The sequence below is a fragment of the Neolamprologus brichardi genome, chromosome 17 (genome assembly GCF_056152115.1).
Source record: "Neolamprologus brichardi isolate AB-2024 chromosome 17, ASM5615211v1, whole genome shotgun sequence".
NCBI lineage: Eukaryota > Metazoa > Chordata > Actinopteri > Cichliformes > Cichlidae > Neolamprologus > Neolamprologus brichardi.
The window spans coordinates 27036561-27061320 of NC_142120.1; the positions used below are offsets into that span (position 1 = coordinate 27036561).

At 41.7% G+C, this 24760-nt stretch overlaps 3 protein-coding genes across 3 annotated transcripts; 2 read left to right on the forward strand and 1 right to left on the reverse strand.

Moving 5' to 3' along the window:
* The first annotated feature begins 3687 nt into the window (after positions 1-3687).
* On the forward strand, positions 3688-7134 carry LOC118453384 (leukocyte elastase inhibitor-like). Its single transcript, XM_087831214.1, has 7 exons — positions 3688-3780; positions 4769-4951; positions 5638-5775; positions 5859-5976; positions 6078-6220; positions 6356-6514; positions 6686-7134. Exons 2-7 carry the CDS (start codon positions 4784-4786, stop codon positions 7094-7096), a joined length of 1137 nt encoding a protein of 378 aa, XP_087687340.1. The 5' UTR covers positions 3688-3780; positions 4769-4783; the 3' UTR covers positions 7097-7134.
* A 6299-nt stretch (positions 7135-13433) lies between these two features.
* gfus.1 (GDP-L-fucose synthase, tandem duplicate 1) lies at positions 13434-17538 on the forward strand. Its single transcript, XM_087831217.1, has 10 exons — positions 13434-13569; positions 14016-14161; positions 14239-14353; positions 14452-14580; positions 14655-14728; positions 15181-15314; positions 15452-15583; positions 15671-15750; positions 15964-16063; positions 16163-17538. The coding sequence occupies exons 2-10, from the start codon at positions 14022-14024 to the stop codon at positions 16216-16218; spliced, it is 960 nt and encodes a 319-aa protein (XP_087687343.1). The 5' UTR covers positions 13434-13569; positions 14016-14021; the 3' UTR covers positions 16219-17538.
* A 745-nt stretch (positions 17539-18283) lies between these two features.
* Positions 18284-24544, reverse strand: bmb (brambleberry). The gene is made up of 13 exons (XM_087830620.1): positions 24436-24544; positions 22398-22660; positions 22075-22203; positions 21807-21992; positions 21496-21718; positions 21009-21125; positions 20743-20922; positions 20354-20560; positions 20126-20267; positions 19395-19456; positions 19161-19288; positions 18961-19082; positions 18284-18589 (listed from the first exon to the last, which is right to left on the reverse strand). The coding sequence occupies exons 2-13, from the start codon at positions 22656-22658 to the stop codon at positions 18460-18462; spliced, it is 1887 nt and encodes a 628-aa protein (XP_087686746.1). The 5' UTR covers positions 22659-22660; positions 24436-24544; the 3' UTR covers positions 18284-18459.
* Between the last annotated feature and the right edge of the window lie 216 nt (positions 24545-24760).

The window sequence follows — 24760 nt, forward strand, 5'->3', positions numbered from 1 at the left end:
CAGATTCGAGGAGTTACCTCCTTTGCACAGTATCACCTTAAAGCACTTGTTGCAGGCTGCTGAGTTTGCATCTTTTGCTGTGAAGTACAGCCAGGCTTTGACCGCTTCGCCTTGGCATTTTTAATCTGTAGCTCTGCTCTAAAAGAACATACGTACCTGGACCCACCTACCGCCTACTCTCACACCCTCTTGGCAGGGGCTCTGCCTCTGCCTGCCACCTTGGCTTTAGGGGGCATCTAACACACACACAACCACGGTGGTCGTTAGTGCTGCTTCATCCTGATGGAAGCGGAGCTCCAAAATAAAACTAAGCTAAACATTGTTGTAAACACAAGAAATGGAAACTTGTACTTTTCGGGTCACATTAGAACCATGTTTTTATCTGTATCAAAGTTAGCTAACCACATCCCGAGTTCCCCATCACCTGCTAATGTGTGCAGCCTATACAAGACATTTCCCTAACACGAACCACCTGTTAGCATGTGGGTTCAAACCATCAGAAAGAGAAACAGTAAAGTGATGGCGTCGTGCGAATCCTGCACCTTGAGTTGTTCTTTCGAGGCTCGTTAGCTCTCATGCTAACTGCGTGACACAACAGGAGGAAGATGGCAGAGGTTAGTGTTCAACGGAGACGTAAACAGTTACGAACTTTGGGAGGCAAAGTTTCTCGACCACATGCGGATCATTGGTCCAAAGGACACTATATTATCAACCACTAACCCAGATGGAGAGAAGAATGCTGAATGCTACGCTGAACTGATTCAGTTTCTCGATGTTAAAAGCCTTTCACTGGTAATGAGAGATGCGACTGACGACGGAAGAAAAGCTTTAAAAATACTACGTGACCACTACGATAGTAAAGGCAAGCCCAGAATCATCGCACTGTACACAGAGCTGACATCTTTACAGAAGAAACCAGATGAGACAGTGACAGATTATATTATCCGAGCTGAAAAAGCAGTGACCTCCCTAAGAAATGCAAAAGAAGTCATCAGTGATGGACTTATTATCGCTATGATTCTAAAGGGGCTTCCTGAAGCTTACAAGCCATTTGCTATTCAAACAACAAAAGGACACGGATTGGTGATGCGGACGCTGTACTGTCTGTTGTGGTGAAGAGAGAGCTGAGTGTAAAAGCAAAGCTCTCAATTTACCGGTTGATCTAGGTCCCTACCGTCACCTATGGTCACAAGCTGTGGGTAGTGACCGAAAGAACGAGATCTCAGATACAAGCGGCAGAAATGAGCTTCCGCCGAAGGGTGACTGGCCTCTCCCTTAGAGATAGGGTGAGAAGTTTGGCCATCCGGGAGGGCCTCAGAGTAGAGTCGCTGTTCCTTCACATCAAAAGAAGCCAGTTGAGATGGACAAGGATGCCTCCTGGGCGCCTCCAGGGTGAGGTGTTCCAGGAGTGTCCTGGTGGGACATGCCTGGCATGTCACCCAGGTATGTCCCACCAGGAGGAGGCCCCGGGCAGACCCAAGACACGCTGGAGAGATTAGATTTAGATTAGATTAGATTAGATTTCCTGGCTGGCCTTGGTGTTCCCCCGGACAAGCGGGAGGAGGTGGCTGGGGAGAGGAAGGTCTGGGTTTCTCTGCTTGGGCTGCTGCCCCCGCAACCCAACGATGGATGGATGGATGCTTGCATGCTTGCTTTTTTGCCATTGAAAACAACGGACTCAAATTAATTACCTAACCTCAATCCAGGAATAAAATATTTACTCAAACTCAGACATGATAAAATATGGACATGGACACAGTGGTTTGAAACGAGAACCCGGTGCAGTGCAAGGTTCTTAAACCTGCATTCTTTATAATGGCCAGCAATCAGCATTTCCTATGGTTGCAAAGAGTTCCACTGCTACAGAAGTCTGTGGGGCCAAAAAGATTACGGTTCCACGGTTACAGTTCCCCTTCTACACTGTATGCAGCTGTGTGTGCCGCTGTTCTTTCATGGAAGGGGGAATGTTTGGTTGTTTTACAGTTATTATATGCTTCTAGTCATTTTTTTTTTTTTACATATGACATTTTCATCTCTTAATAATTAAAGTTGAAAGCTTTTTACCATCACTTCAACATGCTTCCCATTATAAATAAAGAAACAATATTTTGGTGTTGCTTTTTTTTTGTTTTTGTTTCTTTGTTTTTACATTTAACATATTCATTGCTTGAAAAATAAACTCACCCTGAAGATCAAGAATGTCCATCATGGAGAAGAAGAAAGGTGGATGCCAGAATCAGGGAAGCCTTGAAGGATGTTAGTTGGCTAACAGAGTTACAAATTTAATTTCAAAAGACTTGATAAAAGTGTGTTATTGTGCAAACTGTGCAAAAAGGAGCACCTCAACCTTAAGGTACCATCTAAATGCAAAAAATGTTGCAGCAAGCACAGAAACTGTGGGAACTGTTAGCGCTAGCAGTCCTAGTTGAGTACCAACAAAAGGTGTCGGCAGCTACTACAACAGCAACTACACCAGGAGCAAACAAGACTGGGGCAACAGAATTAGCCACCCATATAGGATGTTTCCACACGGTGGAATTCAACACTGGATATGGCTTCTCATCCACTAAAGAATCAAGAGGCTGTTTTTGCTGCTTTAGACAAAAAAAGCACAAGCTAGTCATTTTAACTCGATCAGAGCTGGGAAAACTCCAAAAGCTGGTGAATGTCCTTGAGCCATGCAGGTAAATAAAACAATTTTTAACTTATTGTTACTGTTTCTTCAAAACGTCTGTAGTTGACAGTTATTGTGTAGATTAATAACTGCTTTCTTGAACTGTCTACTACGGGTTTGTGGCCGAGCTTTTGGAGGTGAGAGACATGTCTCATGTTCAGTGGTTTTACCTGCTTTCTGCCACCTGCATCACACCATGGAGGTCTCCAATGATGACTCAAACTACATGGTAAAATTTAAGACTGCCTTTACGAAGGACCTATCCCAACATGTAGCTACACTCAACCGTCAGCGGCTCAAGATAGCTACTGTGCTTGACCCACGCTTTAAGAATTTAAAGTGCCTTGTAAGGGGAGAGTGAGAAGAGGTTTGGAGCAGCCTAGAGGCCCTGCTGCAGGAACAGTATAAAAATGCCACCACAAAGGAGCCAGCAAAGACAAAGAGCCTCCTCCTCTCTTCATTGTCTTCAGATTCTGATTCCGATGAGGAAGCCCTGTGTAACAGGGCCCTGAGTTTGTACAGAGCAGAATCCACCAACAGTGAGACAGACTGCCGGCTGCAGTGGTGGTTGAGCAGGGACACACCCACAGCTGTCTGTCCTGGCCCGCAAGTATCTGATTAGTCCTGCCATTTCTGTCTAGAGACTTTTCTCACTTGCAGGTCACATAGTAACAAAAAAGAGAGCTGTCTTGAGCTTTGAAAATGTAAACGGGCTCGTTTGTGTAAGTAACTGGCTGAAAGAGACAGACGGTAAATAAGCATGGAGGTATTGTGAGTCCAATGGGTTTGTTATTTTTTGCACTAACATGTTTGATGATCACACTGTTTTATCCTAATGTACAAATTAATTTTTGCTAAGGTTTTATTATTATTATTTAATGACAGCCAATGTGAAAACAGCTCCGGTTGTTAAAATAAATGCAAAGCTTTGATTTTCTTTATTCTTCCCGCAGTGGCGGTGTTACTTCCGGAAAGTCTCTGTTTTAAGTGCACTCATAGATCGATCATAGACTCACAGATCAATAGGCAGCATCAGTCTCGTTTAGGTTGCAGTGTCTCCACAGTGTACGCATCCGCCTATCATAGCGAAAGATCCCCGGCTCGAGGTAAGTCATATCCTCTTGGATTTGCGTCAAAAATGAAATTTACAAAATAATAATAATAATAATAATAATAATAATAATAATAATAATTCAAAGCTAAAATTTAAAAATAATACTAATAATCCTTTTTTAAAAATCTATCAAGTCGAACAAGCGAAGCTACCCGATGTGGCGATCACTTCTGAACAGTTCTTGTGAATAAAGTAGCTTGGAGTCTCGTAGAAGTGAGCAGAGTCACTGCTGACAAACGGGCAACACTGTGTGCGGAGTCTTAGCTTCAGTGGGTGGGGCAGCTCCGGCAGTGGCGTCCGTTTGTGTGCGTGATCCTAAAAAAAAAACACTTTTTCTAGATGCTTTAATATAAAGTCTCTTGTTGTGTTTCCGGTGTTGTGCCAAAAAGTGATTGTCTGCCAAAAAGTGATTTCCGGTATTTGCCAAAAAGTGATTGCTCGTATTTAAACTGCTATAAGTAACTTGTTGGGCTATAATATGTGAAACATATGTTAAATGCATCCCTCATGGATGACATAAAGTCATATTGAGCCACAAAAACCATTCGTGTAACAAGGTAGAAGCCGCAATCAGTTTTTGGCAGTGACTTTTATATAACCTTTATTTATGCAGTTAAAAAAATCTCATTAACATTAAAAATGTATTTTGTCAGAGTAAGCTGGCCAAGAGGACAGCAGAAATGGCAGCAAATATGACAATAGTCCTGTAAAAATATTTTAAACGAGGATAAAGGACCGGATTGGTTATAATGTAAGTACAATAACACAGAGCTGTAAAGATACTTGAAAAAACATAATTTTTTAATTCTATATATAACCCCTTTGTAAACGCTGTTCACCGAAGTCTATTTACCAACTTACATAAAGATATTACACATAAAAAATACACGGAAACATTGGAAATCAGTTTTTGGCAGGCAATCACTTTTTGGCACAACACTGGTATGTAATGTTGTAGCAGTTTAAACGGTTGTTTGCAGGTAACACCATCAGCCATGTCCGCCGTCAGCAACTCAAACACAGCCTTTGCCTTGGAGCTGTTCCGCACTCTGAGCCAGACAAACCCTGCTGGAAACATCTTTATCTCTCCTCTGAGCATCAGCTCAGCCCTGGCCATGGTCTACCTGGGAGCTAAAGGAGACACTGCAGCTCAGATGGCTCAGGTCAGCTCACTGTCACTTGTTACCTGCACCAGCTGTCAGTTGATCGGCGAGCATGATTGTGCAACTTCAAGCACTCGTTACAATTTAAAAGCAGTCAGATGTGGCTGTCTGTGTTTTTCTATACAGAAGAAATAATTTTGTTTTGTTGTTTTGATTTTGTCTTTATAAATAAATAAATAAATAAATATATATAAATAAATATACATATATATATATATATATATATATATATATATATATATATATATATATATATAAATCTGAACTTTTTTGCTACAAGAGTGCTGGCTGAATAGTAAACTAACTAATAAACTAATAATTCTTTTCCTCGGTAGATTTATAAATTAATAAATTTTGGGGTTTCATTTAACATCTTTGAAAAGCTTAATTTTCTATGTATCCAAAACACTGAACCCCAAGATGTTTCCAGTGGGACGTCAGAAATTTGTGTCTACCATATGAGGATGGAATGTGTTATATAAATGGCATCAAAGTCCATAAAACCCACAAGCAGTATAGTTACTGAGAGCATGATGTTCAGTGAGACAGACAGTATGTTAAATGTTATTATTAAATATGATGCTGAAAAAATAAAGTTGTCAACTTTCTGCCTTTGGACCATAAATTGTTACATTAGAGTCGCTCAGTGTCACATCCTTTCAGTCTTTGTCTTCAATGCCACACAGGCCCTCTCATTCAGCTCAGGTGAAGGCGTCCATGCAGACTTCCAGAAACTGAACGCTGACATCAACTCACCGTCTGCATCCTACATCCTGAAACTAGCCAACCGTCTTTATGGAGAAAACACTGCCCACTTCCTCCCAGTGAGTGTCCACATCAATGATTCTCTTCATAAAGTTCTTCATTACAAAGACTGGATTAATAAACAGATGTCTGCTCTCTGCAGGACTTCCTTGAAGCCACACAGAAGTACTACCAGGCAGACCTGAAGACTGTGGACTTCATCGGAGCTCCAGAGGCGTGCAGAGCAGAGATCAACAGCTGGGTCGAGCAGCAGACAGAAAGTGAGAATGTGCATCTTCCACAGCCTGAACAGCAGGGAATCATTTTAGCATCCTCTGTGGATTATAATGAAATATTGTTGTGTTTCTGTATTTCCTGTCAGATAAGATAAAAGACCTTCTGAAGCCAGGAACAGTCGACAAAGATACCAGACTGGCTCTGGTCAATGCTGTCTACTTCAAGGGCAACTGGAAGAACCCATTTAAAGAGGCAAACACCAAAGAGATGCCCTTTAAAATCAAACAGGTAGAAATTTAACTGAAGGTTACAAATTCTGGACTCAAAGTCTGAATACGGGAAATTGTGTAAAATGTTTAAGGTAAACACCATCAGAAGCTTTATGATAACATGATCTGATCGCCTGGATTTCCTGTGTGTCAGAATGAGACCGTACCAGTCCAGATGATGTACCAGAAGAAGAAGCTTCCCTACAACTACATTGCTGACCATGATTTGCAGATCCTGGAGCTGCCCTATGTGGGTGAGGAGCTCAGCATGTTCATTCTGCTGCCTAAGGAGTCCTCAGACCCTCTGCTGAAGGTACACAGCCTAGAAACAAGTTCCTGTAAAGAAAAGACACAAAAACTCTTCTGCTTCACTTTATTAAATTTGATCACTTAAGAATTTAACAGTCAGCTCCTGATTTTGTGTATAAAATGAATTTAAATATGAGCAAAAGAAATATGACAAAATGTATTAACTGTGTTCCAGCTGGAGAAGGAGCTAACACAGGAGAGGCTGAATGAATGGACCGATGGGAAAAACATGGAAGTTCATTCAGAAGTTCTTGTTCACTTGCCAAAGTTCAAGCTGGAGGAAGACTACGAACTGAATGATCCTCTGGCTAAACTGGGTATGAAGGACGTGTTCTGTGCAGGAAGCGCTGACCTGTCTGGCATGAACGGTGAAGCTGGGCTCTTCCTGTCTATGGTGGCCCACAAGGCCTTTGTGGAGGTTAATGAGGAGGGCACAGAGGCCGCTGCAGCCACAGGTATTGTGTCCAGGTCATTATGTTATAGACGGGCCAGACACTTCACAGCAGATCACCCCTTCCTCTTCTTCATCAGACACAACGAGACCAAGTCCATCCTGTTCTTTGGCAGATTCTCATCTCCTCAGTAGACAGAAGCAGCAGAGGAAGATGATGTTGCAATTCAAATAAATACATCTATGAAATAAAGTAAATGGAGTTTTGTGTTGTGATGTTTTGCTATTTATAAAACTGTATTTTTCTCTGGAACATTTTATTACTTAATCAGACACACACGTGTCTCTTTTATTAAAAACAAAATGTGCTTTTACAAAATAAATGGTACTTGTATAAAATCACAAGTTCCACCAGCTTTAGAGAACATAGATACTGTGTCCTCCACACTGAAGAGGATGTTGTGATGATGTTCAAAAAGGTTTTTTTTGTTACTTAAAATCGATTTGTTTTTTCAGTTTGTGCATCTGACATGATACATGATTTTCTGTGTTTGACTGAGAATAACACATGGAAAAATCATTGCAGTCTGTTTTTATATACATTTTACATAGTCTCTCAACATTTTTTGAAATTGGGCTTGTACATTAAACACAGAGCGTCACAGACTTTACTGATATCTGATTAATTGAACTGCTTCTGCTCTTCAGTATCAACATTTCTCAAATTATGCTGAGGCCTGTAGAGCTATAGCACACATCACAGATATTAATGACATCATTAGTAACCTGTTCAGTCCAGATGATGTACCAGAAGAAGAAGCAGCCCTACAACTACAATCCATGACCAAGGTATGAAGATCCTGGAGCTGTCCCATGTGGGTGACCAGCTCACCATGTTCATTCTACCCAGTATCCCCCAGCATCTAGATGCTGGTGGTTTTGAAGATGACGACTTCGGCTTTGAATAAAGCTCCCACTGAGGTGTCCAAGGTGAAGATGGTAAGGAGGTGGGTTTCACAAGAGTAAGTCTGAAAGGGAAAATGATGGAAAGCACAGATTTTAACCAAGCAACACGGAGGCTGATTTGCTCGAAAAAGGCAGGCAAGAAGATGACTGGTCTACAGTAACGTCAGTATTGAGATTGACAGTGTGGGAAAGCGGTAGTTGTGTAAAGAAGAGAAAAGTAGCTGAAGAGACAGAATGCATACACCTGGAAGAGATAAAAGTGAACCAGCAAGAAGCCTCTAGGGCAGGGCTGGACTGGGACAAAAAATCAGCCCGGGCATTTTGACTAGAGACCGGCCCACCAGGTATTATAGGAAAAACCATAAAGCCTTTGAATGAAAACAAACGTCGTTGTGACAGTGATGTACACTGTGTTGTTGGTATATATGCATCAGTCTAATAAACTTAAACCTACACCATCCTCCCTATTCTGGTATTCTAAACAGTACTTAGCCGAAACCCAAAGACTGCTTGGTTGAGTTAACGTCCTGAACTATCTACAACATATGGTGGAAACCTGAAATTAAGACAGAGAAGACTAGAGGTGAGACATGACCATTACTGAATATTAAAAATAATAATAGACAGATTTAGTGATATTTTCATAAACTATTTATTTACCACATCAATAAACAGCATGGCAGGGCAAAATATTTTTTCTAACATGGCAACCTTTTAAAAGTGAAAGGAGATAGAAAGACAGGTGAGAAAGAATAAAACTTAACTGACTTTTTGATGGCATTTTACACAAAGTAATAGTACAGTATCTAGAAAATGTGGGAAAATACTGCCATCATGTACAGTACTTTCTTCTGAAGAAATTATGTTGGGACCCTGAAAAAAACTTACTATGTACAATAATGGATTTCTATAAATTTGACATCAGATGAAAATTTTGGTTGTAAGATTCGGATAATTATTTGTTAAAAGCTAGAAATTTTAAATGAGAATAAGAAAGAAAAGTATTTCTTTGTGCCCCCCTTTCCCTGTTAATGCTCTACCTGGCCCCATGGCAAAACTTTGCTAGACCCGCCCCTGCACAGTTACCAGCTGTCAGCTACATAGAAAAGGATCCTGGTGTAAGTTGTCTCTCAGAAACAGTTCATAGCTTTCCTTCAACCCATTCATGTCACCTAAAAGGTAAACCTGTTTCTCCATCACCTGTTCAGCTCTGATGATTCAGTAAGGACATCTCCTGGTTTCATCTTCATGTTTCCCTCTCACCAGATAACCAAACCGATATCATGACCAGCAGCTTTTACAACCGTGGCTCCAACAAACATCAGCTGATACTAAAAAGTAATATTAAATAAATTCTAACAACAGCTTATCAAGTTTAAAGGCGCTTCTGCTGTTTAACGCAACCTCCACTAGTTTCCTCTTTCTGGTGCAAAGCGAGAGATAAACAAGCAAGAGAGACTGGACTTGTGGCAGAAACGCCGATCAGCTGATCATTGATCAGTTTCATGATTGAAGTAGCAGCAGGAGGGGGGGGGAGAATGAGAGAAGGAGAGGCAGCTGACAGCGTAAAGACACAGAATAACTCCAGCTTTTTGTCTTTTTTTTATTGTAGCTGAAGTACGGGACAAATCATGTGTATTTTCAGCTCAATATGAAATGCATAATATTAACTCTGAATACCAGAGGATTCCGTTTTTTACTGGACGGTAGGCAACTCCACTAACTAACCATATGAATAAAATAAAGTTCACCAGTAACATCATAGCACCCACCCAACTGTATAGAAACTCCGTCATGCTACCTAGTACACAGTACGAGTTATTGTAACTGACTGTAAAAAGTTACCACAACGAAAATAAACTACACCTAAACTTAGTTTATATCTGACCCAGATAGACTGCAGGTCATAACTTCTTACCTGAAGCTCATTTCACCTGACAGTCAGACCGGCAGCTGCCTTGGGTCTCTCCACCTCCGCCTCCCCTTTCCGCCTTTCCCCCATCCACCTGCTGGCCTCCACCACTTGCTAATTTTACTGAATCTGTGAAAGCTCCACCATAGCCACTACCAAACAATTAAGTTATTTTTACACATCTGCCAGCATCTGTCCAATCCGCCACCTTTCACTGTTTACACGGTTACGAAAAAAAGACAACAACAACAAAAACATCGGCCCATTTAAAATGAAAAATTACCATAGGCCCACAGGGCATTTGGCCAGTCCAGCTATTCTCTAGGGTCGCTGGAGGGAAGGATGTAGTGATGGGTCGTTCGCGAACGAAATGGCTCTTAGAGCCGACTCTTTGACGTGAACGACGCGAGCCGGCTCCTTATCGCGAGCCTTCACGTGGTTTTTTTTTCTTCTTTTTTTTCTTTCTCTCAGCCTCTCTCTCGCACTTTTTTTCTGCTTCTCTCAGCACGCAAGCCTTGTAGTGATGGGTCGTTCCCGAACGAAATGGCTCTTAGAGCCTACTCTTTGACTTGAACGACGGACTGGCTCCTTATCGCGACCGGTCACGTGGGGTTTTTTTTGTTTTTTCTTTCTCTCAGCCTCTCTCTCGCACTTTTTTTCTGCTTCACTCAGCATGCGAGCCTTGTGCTTTACGCTGGGCAGAGGGGGGAGGGGCGGTAGTTACACTCAGTAGCACAGGAACAGAGCCAGAGGGAGAGAAAGAAAGTCAGGGACAACAACGTCACATTAGAAAGGTATAGTAATCATCCACAACTATTTTCAGTTCCAGATGATAAAGGATTAAGAAAGCTTATTCATGCGGGCCCATATGACAGAGAATATGCATGTTCTTTTTGTTTTCATATTTTAATTTATATTTAATTGTGTTGTAGTTTGCAGTGTTTTGTGTTGTTTCACTTTAAATTTGTAAAAGGAAAAAGCTGAAAATTTAAATAGTTAAAAGTTGAAATGTGAATAGTTGATTTTTGTATTATATAATTTATTTATTACATTTTATGTGGAGTGAATAAATAAAAGTATATTTACGGTGGCCCCTAGAGACAAAGCACATACAAACTTCAAATCACGTACAAACCCTGAAGCACGTACAAACTCCAAAATACGTAAAAACACGTGCAAACTCCAAAACACGTGCAAACTCCAAAACACGTAAAAACACGTACAAACTCCGAAGCACGTAAAAACTCAAAACACGTACAAAACACAACAGAAGTGCTCCAGGATGCTAGGCGCAGTGTTGAGCTTTTGTTACCTAGTGGCTACACAAGCCAGCAAGTACCAACAACCGGATCTGGTGTGTGGTAGTAACAGGTAAATGAACATTGTTTTTAAATTATTTAAATATATATGAGTGCCTGTGTATAAATACACAAACAATACACACATGCTTTCAATTGTGTTATTTAAGTCAGGGGTGTCCAAACTCCGGCCCGCGGGCCAAGTGCGGCCCGCGATCCATTTTTAATTGGCCCGCAAGTAACTTTATAAATAGAATAGAATATGGCCCGCACTACAACTTTTGCTTGAGTGTATTGCACTTCTTAGTTTTAACACCAGGGGGAGCTACTGTCGATCGAGGCAGTTGCTCCACCAAAAAGGACAATCACAGAAGAAATTTAGCCCAAGTTAGTTACTAAACATGGCAGAACCAAAGAAGCGAAAGGTAGAAAGTGAATGCAGAAAATTTCAGACATGGTGGGAGAGTGAATATTTCTTCAAAGAATTCAAGGGGAAGTGTGTCTGTTTGATCTGCACTGAAATTATGGCAGTTGTGAAAGAGTATAATGTACGACGTCATTATGAAACCAAACATCAGGCCTATGCATCCTACACTGGTGCTGAGCCAGAGCAGAAATTAAAGCAAAGGGTAGCTCTCCTGCGGGGTCAGCAACAGTAATTTTTTCGTGCTCAAAAGGTCCAGGAAAAGGCTACAATAGCCAGCTATGAGGTCGCCCAACTCATCGCAAGACATGGCAAGCCTTTTTCAGATGGAGACCTCATAAAACACGGCCTTGTTAAAGTCACCGAAATAATGCGCCCGTCAACAACGTCAGCATGTCCAGAAATCCAGTTGTTGAAGACTTGTCAGCCAACATTAAACTGCAACTGTCTGATAAAGCAGTGCTTTTGATCTTTACTCCATCGCATGCGATGAGAGCACTGATGCCACAGACACCGCACAGCTGCTATTTTTTTGCGGGGAGTGGACGAGCACTTTAGGTGAGTAAAAAATATATTCCACAGTACCCGTGTGTTAATGTGCAGGTACACATGCTTCAAATATCAATAATGCGCATCAATTCTGTCACTACCCTGCTTTTGCACACCACTTTCTTATATGCGCTTTTCTTGTTAACACACAGAGTACACACCGCTGTGCACTGCCCACGTACGCAAAGTCAGCTGATCTCATCTGATGCAGATTTGCTCCTTGATCAAGTGACATTTGTCTGGATTTTTGGCACGAGTGGCGATCAGCACCGCGGCTGGATGTCCCGATTTACATACCCAGCGCAGCTGATACTCACCAGAATAATTTACTAAAATTATATACACTCCTGTTATTAAGTCCAGTTCAGTCTGTTAATGTTGATAACGGTTTCAAACGAACGTTAATAGGTGTGTTGCTAAGCCTAATAACTTAAATAACAAACTTGAAATGTGCCCGTCCCATTTTCCCCTTTATTGTTTTTTCTCTGTGCTGTAAATCTTCAGTCTAAGAAGAAATCTGAGGCTGCTTTTCTGAGAATGAGCTACCAAAGCTTTTTCTGAATAAATCAATAAAGATCCATTTATGGAAAGCTGTGATGAAGGCAGTTTTGTCTTTAATTATATTCAACAATATAATATATTCGACCACTTGTAAGTGATTTTTCTAACTTTAATACACTAAAGTTATGGTTATATACCTAATTTCTAGTAAGTGGCCCAGCCCCTCCTACATTTTTATGTATGTGGCCCTCAGTGAAAAAAGTTTGGACACCCCTGATTTAAGTGATCTAGTAGCTCTGCTTTGGAAGTTCAGTTCATGCTAGAAATGTGTTTTGGAATTTGTACGTGTTTTGTCTCTACGGGCCACCGCATATATTTATATATAAACATATATAAATAAAACCACTTTTTTTTACATTAGTAATTCCTTTTGTGCATAATTTTATATTATTGTTAATAACAAATTAATTAAAGCAACAAAACAACCTGAAGAGCCGGTTCAGAGCCGAAAGAGCCGGTCTTTTTAGTGAGTCGAACTGAAAGAGTTGGATCTCTAAAAAGAGCCGGCAATCCCATCACTAGAAGGATGGTGGATGGACAGCCTACGAAAAAGAATCTCCGTCCAGAAGGTGGCGGTAATATACCTGAAGTGGTTTGCCAACCGTCATAAAAAGATAGAAGAAGAAGACGCAGCAGCTCAGGTGGAGAGAAGACAACTGATCTAAAACCTGAGTAACATAAAAATGAAACTAGATGTTATTGGTATACTGCAAAAGGACTCTAGAAGTAAACGTTATCAGACCTTACTTCAGTTTTTAAAATAGAATTTATGGCTTAGGGGGAATTGAGGTTGTTTTTTTTTTCTTTTGAGCGACGTCCCAGTCACATTCCACACCAGTTGGTGGCGGTAATGCACCATTCAGTTCTTTGACAACCGCCAATTAAATTTAGAAGAAGAAGGAAGAGGAGACGAAGAGAAGAAACCGGCTTCTCTGTTCTGTTCTCAGCTTTCAAACAGGTAAAAGTTTTTTTTTTTAATGCTAGCTTATTTGTTTAACTCTGAGTTAACGAGGATTTCTAGCACTGATATGTCGCTTTTAGGAAGAAAAGTAAACTTACGAGGTAATCAGTTTTTTACTTTGTCGAGTTCCAAGGAACGATGACGGCGATTACCGCCACCTAACAGCTAATAAGGTTAGCTTGTCTGAATGGTCGTGTGCGGTGTACGTGGCACATGTACGTGGCACATATGCAACTATATATGTACAAAATCTGCTCGTTTTGTACGCGTCAGATCACCTCAGATAAAAATCAGGAAGCATCTAACAAATAGCACACGTTACTGCATGAAAACACAGATAAACCTAAACCAGATAAAAGTTTGACGATGTTTATAGCTTGTATCTAAATCAGAGTTTCCCTGTGATTCGTCCTGTGCTGAATTGTTCATGTTCCACTACCTAGATAAACATGAGCGATCCCATGAGGGTGTTGGTGACAGGTGCATCCGGGTTGGTGGGCAGGGCCATACAGCATGTGGTGAAAGAAGAAGGAGGAGCCAAGGAGGGGGAGGAATGGATATTCCTGTCCTCCAAAGATGCCAACCTCATGTGAGAGTTGCTCCGCTTCAAGATAAAATGCTGTCACATATTTTGATACTATTAACCTGCTGGTGGCCTCTCCTCAGGAATATGGACCAGACCCGGGCAGTTTTTGAGAAACACCGGCCTACGCACGTCATCCACCTGGCTGCTATGGTTGGAGGGCTTTTCAAGAACATGAAATATAACCTGGACTTCTGGGTATGAGGAACCTGTTCATCTAAGTAACTCATTTAATAGAAATGTTATGATCGTAGATTCATGTTTTTGATGCTCATCCTGCTTTATTTACTTTCCAGAGGAACAACATCTACATCAATGACAATGTGCTGCAGGCAGCGCATGAAGTGGGTGTGGTCAAGGTTGTTTCCTGCTTGTCCACCTGCATCTTTCCTGATAAGACGACCTATCCTATTGACGAGACCATGGTAAATATACCTCCCTTTCTGTGTATCAGCGCATTTGGAAAAGAGCAGCTCACATGCGCTTCCCTTTCCTACAGATCCACAACGGTCCACCTCATGAGTCCAACTTTGGCTACGCCTATGCAAAGAGGATGATTGATGTCCACAACAGGTACGTTATGTCTTCTATGTGTCATTTCTATATCCTCTACCGCATTGTGCTTTCTCTCAGCTCTCCCAGCTCTCAACTCCCTCCCTGGCAGACTGGTTTAGAACAGTTCTAGCCAAGATGACAGGAAGAGGACACTTTGGTTAACAGGAGCAATAAAATCACTTTATTTTCAAGAAGTCCAGCAAGGAAGTTGTTGTCATAAAAGATCAACAAATGCAGGGTGTTTCAAAGTGGTAAAACAATCATGATCTTGCGGCTGACCAACATAATCCCAACAGTTTTTAGTTATACTTCTGTTTAGCATGTGTATAGTTTCACAGGACATTCGCCATATTAGTGTTTGAGAATTCTCTGCTATGTGTCACCCTCGCATGATGTCTCTGCCTATTTTTCAGGAAATGCATTTAAAATTTTCAGCCTCATGACATTTTTTTCCTGTGTGTGCTTCACAGAGCGTATTTACAGCAGCATGGGCGTTGCTATACAGCTGTGATTCCCACTAATGTGTTTGGTCCTCATGACAACTTTAGCATCGAAGATGGTCATGTGCTACCAGGTCTTATACATAAAGCATACATTGCTCAAAGTAAGTTGTGAATTTTTAAGCCCCCCCCTCCCAAAAAAAAAAAAAAAACATAGTCATTCCAGCATTTCTCTTTAAGCATTTACAAGTTTTTGGTGGTGTGTAGACACGTGACTTCATCTACATGTTGTACTGTTCAGAGGAGGGGAAACCCTTGGTGGTCTGGGGCTCTGGCACACCTAGAAGGCAGTTCATCTACTCTTTGGACCTGGCTCGTCTTTTCCTCTGGGTCCTGAGGGAGTATCCAGAAGTTGAGCCAATCATTCTCTCTGGTGAGTCCTCATAGACTCTATGACTATGCAATGATGATGGCAGTTTAAGGAGAAGTGTTCTTATAATGCTACATCTGTTGCTTCCAGTTGGTGAGGAAGATGAAGTGTCCATCAAAGAAGCAGCAGAAGCTGTTGTTGGCGCATTGGGCTTTAAAGGAGAAGTTGTGGTATCCTTTCAGTAATGCAAGTTATTTGTTTTTGACAGTGGATTTGGAAGATTAATGTTAAATTCAGTTCAGTTTTATTTATATAGCGCTAAATCACAACAGCAGTCGCCTCAAAGCGCTTTATGTTGTAAGCTAAAGACTGTAGACTACTATAGAGCAAACCCCAACATTGCTTCTTGTTGTCTCGTTGTTTCCTTTACCCGTGACATTCAGTTTGACACCAGTAAAGCAGACGGACAGTTCAAAAAGACGGCCAGCAATGCAAAGCTGTGCCGGTATCTGCCAGACTTCACTTTCACCCCCTTCAACCAAGGTGCGGCTGATGTAAAGCTTGACATTTAGATGCTATCAGTGTAGAAATTTCAAAAGACTCCATCAGTTAACTGACTTGCCTGGTTCTTTTCACTTGCAGCTTTAAAGGAAACCTGTGATTGGTTTGTTGCCAACTATGACACAGCCAGGAAGTGAGAAGACTGCCAAACAAATCGGTGCTAAACAAAGTGCTTCACAGCACAAACACAAGGCAATTGGTGTTGAGTCTTACTGTTGTTGCCCTCTGCAGCACCATACTGTTTTGTGCTGAATGTTGTGTGCAGCACCTGGGACCCCTTTTCTGCACGTGGACTCTATTTAGCTGGATTAAATCGTGGATGATTTGTCAGAATACCAGTTTGAAAAGTATTGGACTGAAATGATGCCACCGAGCCATGGTGGCATTATTCTTGTGTGAGGAACTGGTTAGAATCCTTGTCTGTGTATAAAAGGTGGGTGTAGCTGCAGGGTCTAAATTGTGAGCTAATGCAGAAGTGCCTTAAACCTGCATTCTTTTTAATGACCAGCAGGGGGTGACTCCTGCAATTGTAAAAAGCAGTCCAGTCATGTAGAAATCTTTGCTCATCCACAATCTGTGACCTCAGTAAACACTTTCCTTATGAGCTTGAGCTCTGTAGCTAGATTCAAGTGTTAGTGATTATAAAGAGACGTTCAATGACAAGTCAGTACCTTACCTCGTCACATCTGGTTTCAAAACACCAAATTGATGATTGCAAAAATCGCAACAGCTTCACTAAACAAAGGGTAAAATCACAGTAGTGAAGTCCATCTATTGTATACTGGCTATGGTTGTGATTGTGGACTCAGTGTTAGAGAAGCATTTTCAAGAGACCACTGCAAAATCATGATCATTTAGCATACTTCTGTACTTGCATTTAGAGGTGCCCCTCAGTCAATAGGAAATAATACACATATGAGATTTACTACTAGTGTGTAGTAGGAGACAAAAATAATTTCCTTTCACGGCTCAACACAGCTATAAAATAAAATTGAGAAATTGTACTGCAAGGCCTTAAAGTCATCACTGCTGAATCCGTCCAGCTGCTGTGAGGAATCAGAATCCAGTATCAGTGTTACCAGCAGGAAGAGTTCAGTCACCTCAGATTTAATCCAACTGTTTTAATCTAAACTAGATCATCCAGCTGAGCGTGGAACGTTTTAGGAACGTACAGGTCGTGGGGTCCACTGTCCTTCAGTAAAAGAAAAATGATGTCATCGTCTATTCTACGACCCGTATGAAGAAGTTTCAGAGTTTTATTCACTGTGGTAGCGTTAATCATTTCAGCTGGGAAATGGGCTGCTTCCATCTTGTAATCCAGGTGCTGGCACAACATAACATTCAGAAATCAGAATTGTTTTGACTTCACGTTTGTTATTGAAGGGTTTGGGTATTGATTGATCCAGCTTATATAATTGAGCATTATGTGGGCTAGTGTTTTTTTTTTTTTCAAACGAATCAGCAAAATAAATATTTTATATTTGCAATGTGTCTCAAGTGTCCTACCCTTGATATGAAAGACATATGTCACAGATTGAGATTTTTATTTCTGTATATGTTCATATGCCGTCAAAACAAAACAAGGATTCAGTTCTGTTGGACAGCACTACTACTCATGCTTCACTTTATAACAGACACAGAACCCTGATGTATACAGAAGTGTAAAGATCAGGGTTGGGGAAACTTCAGGCCTCAAGGGCCGGTGTCCTGCAGGTTTTAGATGTGTCCTTGATCCAACACAGCTGATTTAAATGGCTAAATTACCTCCTCAACAAGTCTTGAAGTTCTCCAGAGGTAATGAACTAATTATTTGATTTGGGTTTGTTAACCCAGGGTGCTATCTAAATGATTTGTACAAACTCAGAATTAGGAAACACTCAGATCCATCACACCCAGGATACAACCTCTTCCAGTTCCTTCCCTTTGGTAGGTGCTACAGAGCAGCTTTTCACAGGCCATTTCTTACATGTTGTCTCTACTAAAACGTCCACCACAGCTTTTACTGAAACAAACCATGCAGTAAATACTTTGGTTAAACCTATATTACACACACACTCAAATTCACATAACTCTCTCCCTCCATCTATATATAGAACCAGTTACCACCATGAATAGGCTATACATGTTCATCTGTGTCACATTGCTACTGCCTGTTTCCATGTTCTCCTAGGTACATTGAAAGCAATAAAGAGCATGGGAGTTTTTTCATTTTTATTAAACACGAAAAGCTAAATAGACGTCTAAAAACATTTAAAATATCTACAGATGTAATTTTCATTCAGCAATCTTACTTACTGGGCAGTGCAGACAGAACTTAGTACAAACAATATTTCATTACAGTATACAGTTTTTACAGACAACAAAGACTGCTGAGCCTGTTAAAACTGGACATACGAGGAGTGCCCCCCTTCGTGGACTCTGCAGTACTCCTGTCCTGGCACGGCTCTCTTCTTACAGACTTTTCCTGTTTTTGTGATGCCATTGCACAGCTGACGGCCTGACACTGAGCTGAAGGCAGGAAAAACAGAAATGCCCTTTAACAATTCATATTTCCCTTTTACTCATTATAATGAGGTTATATTGGAGGGTAATTTATTAATTCCACAGTTTCAAATAATGAGGTCAGTATACATTGAAACAACTCCTATAGGCCAAAAGCTCTTGGAGACTCTTACTTCTATTTCTGTATGATTTCAGTGAAAACTGGTATCAGTAACACAGCAATGAACCGGCAGCTAGAATCCCTAACATGACATGCTCATTTCAAATGTCAGGGTTCCAGTTATATATACAACCCAAAGTACATTAAATCACAGTCCATATAAACAATTTAGCTCTTCAAACAGAAAAAATATGTGCATGTAACTGGAGTTACTGACCTGTTGCTGACTAACGATGGAGTGGGACTTGCACTTCGTGAATCATTCCCTAAATCATGCGAGTCAGTGACTGAATCAAAAACACCTCCCAGGTTCCTCAGGGGTATATCGTCACAAAGAGCCTAAAACAGATTAACAATATTTGTCTTGCTTGCCACTAGTGATGCACTGAGAATACAGCATTAACTCCGTTTGCTTACCGCTGAAGAAAGTGGCTTTGGTATAAACCTGGGAGTGGAGTGATTTGGTGTACCAATTACTGGCATAAGCCTCGACTCTGGCGTAAGCTTCCTCTGAGGTGGAGACACAGCTGATATGCCAAGTTCACCTGAACACAAACATGTTTGACAGCAAAACTGAGAAGCTGAATTTATACAAAGAGCACTGCTCTTGAACAGGATTCACTGTAAAAAGGTTCAGCATGTGTTTCCCACCTGATAAAAAGCTGTCTGGATTCAATAGGTCGTCTTTCTCAATGATGTCATCTTTTTCATCTCTGAGCACAAAAGGATAGAAAATAGGTCCAATAGATGCAAAAGGAATCATTGTTAATTTGGTGTAGACAATAATACACGTTCTACTGCCTGAAGCTCTTACTGACCATGTAGAGTTCAAAATTCATTTTTTACTCGACCAAACAAATCATCAGTTACCAGTTTGAGAACTGACCAGTGAACTCAAGAGTTTCTGATTGAGCTGGATTAAATCATTAGCTAAGTTTAACATCTACAACATGGTGCTCATTTAATAAATTACTGTCTCTATATCAGGGGTCCCTAATCCCAGTCCATGAGGGCCGGTGTCCCTGCAGCTTTTAGATGTGTCCTTGATCCATCACAGCTGATTTAAATGGATAAATTATCTTCTCAACATGTCTTGAAGTTCTTGGTAATGAACTAATCATGTGATTCAAGTGTGTTGACCCAGGGTGAGATCTAACACCTGCACGACACGAGCCCTCGAGGCCTGGGATTGGGGACCCCTGCTCTATATTATAATTGATAGCTGCTACCAGCGTCCATCAGCAAGCAGACGTCACCCCTCTTCCATGTCCAGTTTCAAAACACCAAGATGGTGATGGCCTTAACATTCAGTGAAGTCCGTTAAATTGAACATTTTCAAAAACCAATACGCAAGTTGCAGTTCTAGTGTGCAACATACTCACTTCTGTGGTGTAGATGATGGTGGATAAGAGTTGCAAAGCTGCTTCTGCGGTTCCACAATGGTGCACGAGCTGAGTGGCAGTGGACTGGTCAGCTTTTTCGTGATCTGGAAGCATGCCCACAGCTGATTCACAAACCAGTGACCTGCAGAAACAAAATTCACACTGTGACAAATGCTTCAGAAAACTGCAGCTAATGTATTTTCCTCATAAGTGACTTTATGTTTATACCCAGAGACAGAGTGAGCAGCAGCAGGCTGAGGCTGGTGAGATCCAGCGCTGGCTGCTGGTTGACTTCAGCCACTGCATTCAGAGGCACAGTGAGCAGCAGCATGGCTCGAGAGAAACCAGGACAGTGCAGGAATGTCAGCAGGACTGCACACAGTACAAAGTAGCCTGTGTGTGTGATGCACGTCCACATAGCTGTCAGACTTAAACCTGTTCGAGCAAAAAGCACAAGAAAAAGAATTCTTAAGTCATACAGAAACCTTTTTTTAGTCAAAGAGGATGTAAAGAATTAATTTCTAAATGTGTCCTGCTGACAGTCAATTATCCAACTTCTCTGTAGCAGGAAAAGACCCTATAAAAAGGGAGTGTGCCCTATGGCTGCCGAGTCTCACCTGCCCATCCGAGGTAGCCCTGGATCATGTGAAACCTGTCCTCTATGCGGCTCTGCATCTTATCGAGGTAGTGCAGCATGCCTCCCAGGGTGCTGTTCATGCGCTCCAACTTGTTCATCAGGTCAGTGTAGTACTGGGAGGTCTGATCCTGATACTGCAGAAACTCTATCATACTGTGGTCTACTCAGCCACATACAAAACGATATGTAAGCACATTGCTTGGGGGGGGATAGTTTTATAAACTACAAATGATTTCAGCCATTTACCAATTTTCTGATAGATGTCCTGAGCTTGGTGTCTTACATCTGCCAGGTCCTTGACAATCACCTTGTGGCTGTCCTGCACCTCAGAGCCCTGGATTTGGAGATGCTCGCTCACATTCTCTAAAAAAGGCGGACAGAAAGACATGCGGCAAGAATAAAATCCATGCTACGTGATGTGGCATCAGGTGTGTTTACAGAGTTTTCTTAAAGAGAATTGCAGTTCAATATTTTATCCTATTTAAAGGGGGAAAGTTAAAACTTCCAGAAGTCATTCAGCACATCAAACCATCTGTATAAGGTCATTTTCAAGTACTTTGTAATTTGACAAACAGTTTCTTTTATCCATGGTCAGTAGTAAACCCATTTACAAACTGCTGCAATTTGACTGTTAGCACATGAAAAGAGCCTTTATGTCGGATTATTTACAGTCGCGCCCAAAGTCAATTTTAACAGAATAGAATAAAAATACAGAAAATTTTAAAATTCTCACCCATTCTTTGTGTAATTCCCTGAATGAGCTGAGCTACCAGCTCCTGTCCAGAGGCGATGAGAGCTTTTTCCTGACCCAGACGCTCCAGGTTGTCCCTCAGTGAACTCTCCATCTGCTCCTGGCCCTCGTGCAGCTTCCCCTGTTGAGCCTGCAGAGCACTGTGGCCTTCAAGCAGCTTGTCCAGTGATGCTGCAGTCAGTTCTTTCAACTCTACCTGGCCCTCCTGTTTGAAAATGATCCATGAATCCCAAGAAACCACTGATTTGCAAAATAAAAAAAATTATTTTTTTATTTTTTAAACCCAGCCCTACCTTCAGGTCCTTCATTGCATCTAGCTGGCTGGTGGCTGTGGAGATGAGTGCATTGACTGTGTGCTCTGCTCTGCGCCGGAAAAGCTGCTGTCGAGTTGCGTAACAAACGGAGCGCGCTCGGTTGCTCACTATGTGGTAAGCATTCCATGTATCTGAATCCATGTCTGCTGTACACTCTTTGATGGTCTAACACATAAAATTGAGATTAGCACACAACATTATATTTTTAAAGCCATTTCTGACAAGTACTACAAGATCGTATTTTTACCATCTCTTCTGTGCATAGGTACGTCTGGCGCCCCTCAATCTCTGCCTGGCAGTTAAACAGTTCCACTCCGAGCTTTGCGAGCTTTTCTTCTGAGAGGCTGTCACAGCTCGACTTTAGCCGAGCGATCACCTACAGGAGGAGACAAACCAGAGAAACATGATTCCTCTGTTTAAACAATGTATTGAAAACTGTGCCATGAGAATTTTATATGAAAGACACTTAACAACACTGTTCCCCAGCCTTCTCCAAACTTAAACCTAATATTGTTCAAAAACATTTTATTTGTCCGTTGGATTAAATACACCTTTTCAAGGCACACATACCCTGTAATGACAGCTGTCCAATGGGCTGAGCTCCATCTGCTTTGCCTCAGCTAAAAACTTCTCATCTGCAGTTGCCATCTCAAACTGAGCGTCTTTGGCAAGATGTGCTGGAGCCACTGCAGCTGGTTGCGGAGGCGCTGCTGCTCGAGGTGCCTCTGTCAGCCTCAGCCACTCAAACAGCCCGTTGACCGCGAGACACTGACAGGCCAGCATGCTGACAGTCAGCAGGAGGTGCGGGTAGTGGAGGAGGAGGTGACCCATGTCTGGATCAGAACATGACAAAGTGCGCATGCAAATCATCAAACATGGGAAATACATTTCTCATAATCCCTGCAACCACACTATACTGCCAAAAGTAACTGCTCGTCTGCCTTCACATACATATGACCTTCTCATCCTACTCTTAATCCAAAGAGTTAAATATGATGTTGGCCCACCCTTTGCAGCTTCAACTCTTCTGAGTTTAGGTGTGTTTATGGGTTGTTGTTTTTTTTTTTAATCACTTTTGAGAGGCGGTTACTCAGAGGTGAGCAGTGCTGTAGAGGGTCCTTATCCCATCAGTGTCTGTTCTTTTGTGTAAGGAGTAAAAAGATAAACACTGCCACACCCTTATAAAAGGACCTCCAGCAGGACCCTGGTGTGAAGGTCTCTCACTAAACAATCACAGACTTCATGAGGGTGACCCGAGGACCCAACGTCCTCTAGTGGGCACTGTGCTCACTGCCCACACCATGGAGCCTGACTGGCATTTGCCAGAGAATACCAGAATTAGCAGGCCCACCACTGATGTTCTCTGCTGCACAACATTGCCTGGCCTCATGTAGCGAGAGTATGAAGGTAGTTCCTGGAGGAGGACAGAGTTGATATTACTGACTGGCCCCCATGCTTTCCTTACCTCCATCCAGTAGAACACTTGTAGAACATTATGTTTCAACTAATTGAAAACCAGCAGGTTGCATCTTAGACTATCCGGATCTGGGAGGAGATTCCCTCAGGATACCATCACCATCCCCGGACCTTGTCAGGCATGCTTACAAGCACATTGGGCGGGGGGCATGCAGGGGTCCATACAAACTACTAAGTACCATTATGACTAGCTGCAATTAAAATTTCCGCAAAGTGGACAAGCCTGCTCCATAATTTTTTTTACTTTGATTTTCTTTGATGTCTTTGAATTCAGCCCTCTGTAAGGTGATCATTTTCATATCAGTATAGATATGCAACATGATTTTTTTAACCCTCAGATCTGATGTGTGATGCTTTAATTTTCTTTTTTTGTTGTTGAGCAGTGTACAAAAAGCAACAGAGCAAATCAGCCAACGCATCGAAACCATTGACCAGTGGAGAGAAGAACTAAAAATGTTTAACCAACTTAAATCCTGTGGATGTTAGGTGGTCGTATCGTAACACCCCTTGATAACGTGCCTAAACCACAGGGCAAAACCTGCTCAGGGACAGCTTTAGCAAAGAGCCCAAGGCAATGACCCGAGCACCAAACTGCCCAAAGCTCATTCCACTCAGGCATTTATGGAAATGTCCGGACTGGTCAGAGCTGTTCTGATGGTAAGACCGTCAACTACAAAACATTAGGCAGGTGGTTTCAACATTGTTGATGATCTGTGCATATTTAAACGAATGTTGTGACGATGTTTAGCATATAGATATTTAGCATTCTGAATATGACTATAAAGTGTTTCTGCTGCATTGGATGCATTAGACAATGTGGAAATAACAACTACCATTTATTTCTCTAATTGAATGAAGATCCTACCGAGGCTTGCCCGGGCATGCCTACTGCTGCAGCGCTCTGCTGAATACTTGCAGTAACATTATTTAATTAACAAATAATCACTTTTGCATAACTTAAACGGGACGGAAACAAAACTAATTAGCTTACTGTAAGAAGCTGTTAATTTTAAAATAACTGCAGTCATTAAAAAACAACAAATTAGCTTATCATATTTTGCAATATGTATGAACAGTTGAAATAAAAACGCCCTATTAGATGCATAAAATAGATTAATTTGTAAACAAATACCTGTTGTTCAAGGAGGTCCTTGACAAGGTAACTCGCCCCCGTCTCCCTCACACAGCTGATTCAAATGACTGTCACTAACTTTCTTCAGCCCGTTTCAGCGTCTCGTCACGACGAGGCCACAACCAATGGAATGGCAGACGTTCTTTTAAAAGGTGCGTTTCATTTACTTCACGGTTGAAACGTCCTGGACGCGGCGAGAAAAAAACGGTATGCGCGGAATGTTTCGCAGAGGATGCTGAGCGGCGCCGCCCACCTGGAACAGCAGCGACAGTGAAGTGAAAACCAAACGAACCAACAGTGGGGGTAGAGTCAGCTGGTTGGCTCT

Bases quoted from the DNA above. Each gene is read 5' to 3' on its own strand.
- LOC118453384 (XM_087831214.1), top strand. From the start codon at position 4,784: ATGTCCGCCGTCAGCAACTCAAACACAGCCTTTGCCTTGGAGCTGTTC. The intron at 4,952-5,637 runs GTCAGCTCACTG...AATGCCACACAG, and splicing joins CTGCAGCTCAGATGGCTCAG to GCCCTCTCATTCAGCTCAGG. The intron at 5,977-6,077 runs GTGAGAATGTGC...ATTTCCTGTCAG, and splicing joins GGTCGAGCAGCAGACAGAAA to ATAAGATAAAAGACCTTCTG.
- gfus.1 (XM_087831217.1), top strand. From the start codon at position 14,022: ATGAGCGATCCCATGAGGGTGTTGGTGACAGGTGCATCCGGGTTGGTG. The intron at 14,162-14,238 runs GTGAGAGTTGCT...GCCTCTCCTCAG, and splicing joins TCCAAAGATGCCAACCTCAT to GAATATGGACCAGACCCGGG. The intron at 14,729-15,180 runs GTACGTTATGTC...TGTGCTTCACAG, and splicing joins ATGATTGATGTCCACAACAG to AGCGTATTTACAGCAGCATG.
- bmb (XM_087830620.1), bottom strand. From the start codon at position 22,658: ATGGGTCACCTCCTCCTCCACTACCCGCACCTCCTGCTGACTGTCAGC. The intron at 20,923-21,008 runs GTAAATGGCTGA...GTGGCTGAGTAG, and splicing joins GGACATCTATCAGAAAATTG to ACCACAGTATGATAGAGTTT. The intron at 19,083-19,160 runs GTAAGCAAACGG...AATCTGTTTTAG, and splicing joins CAAAGCCACTTTCTTCAGCG to GCTCTTTGTGACGATATACC.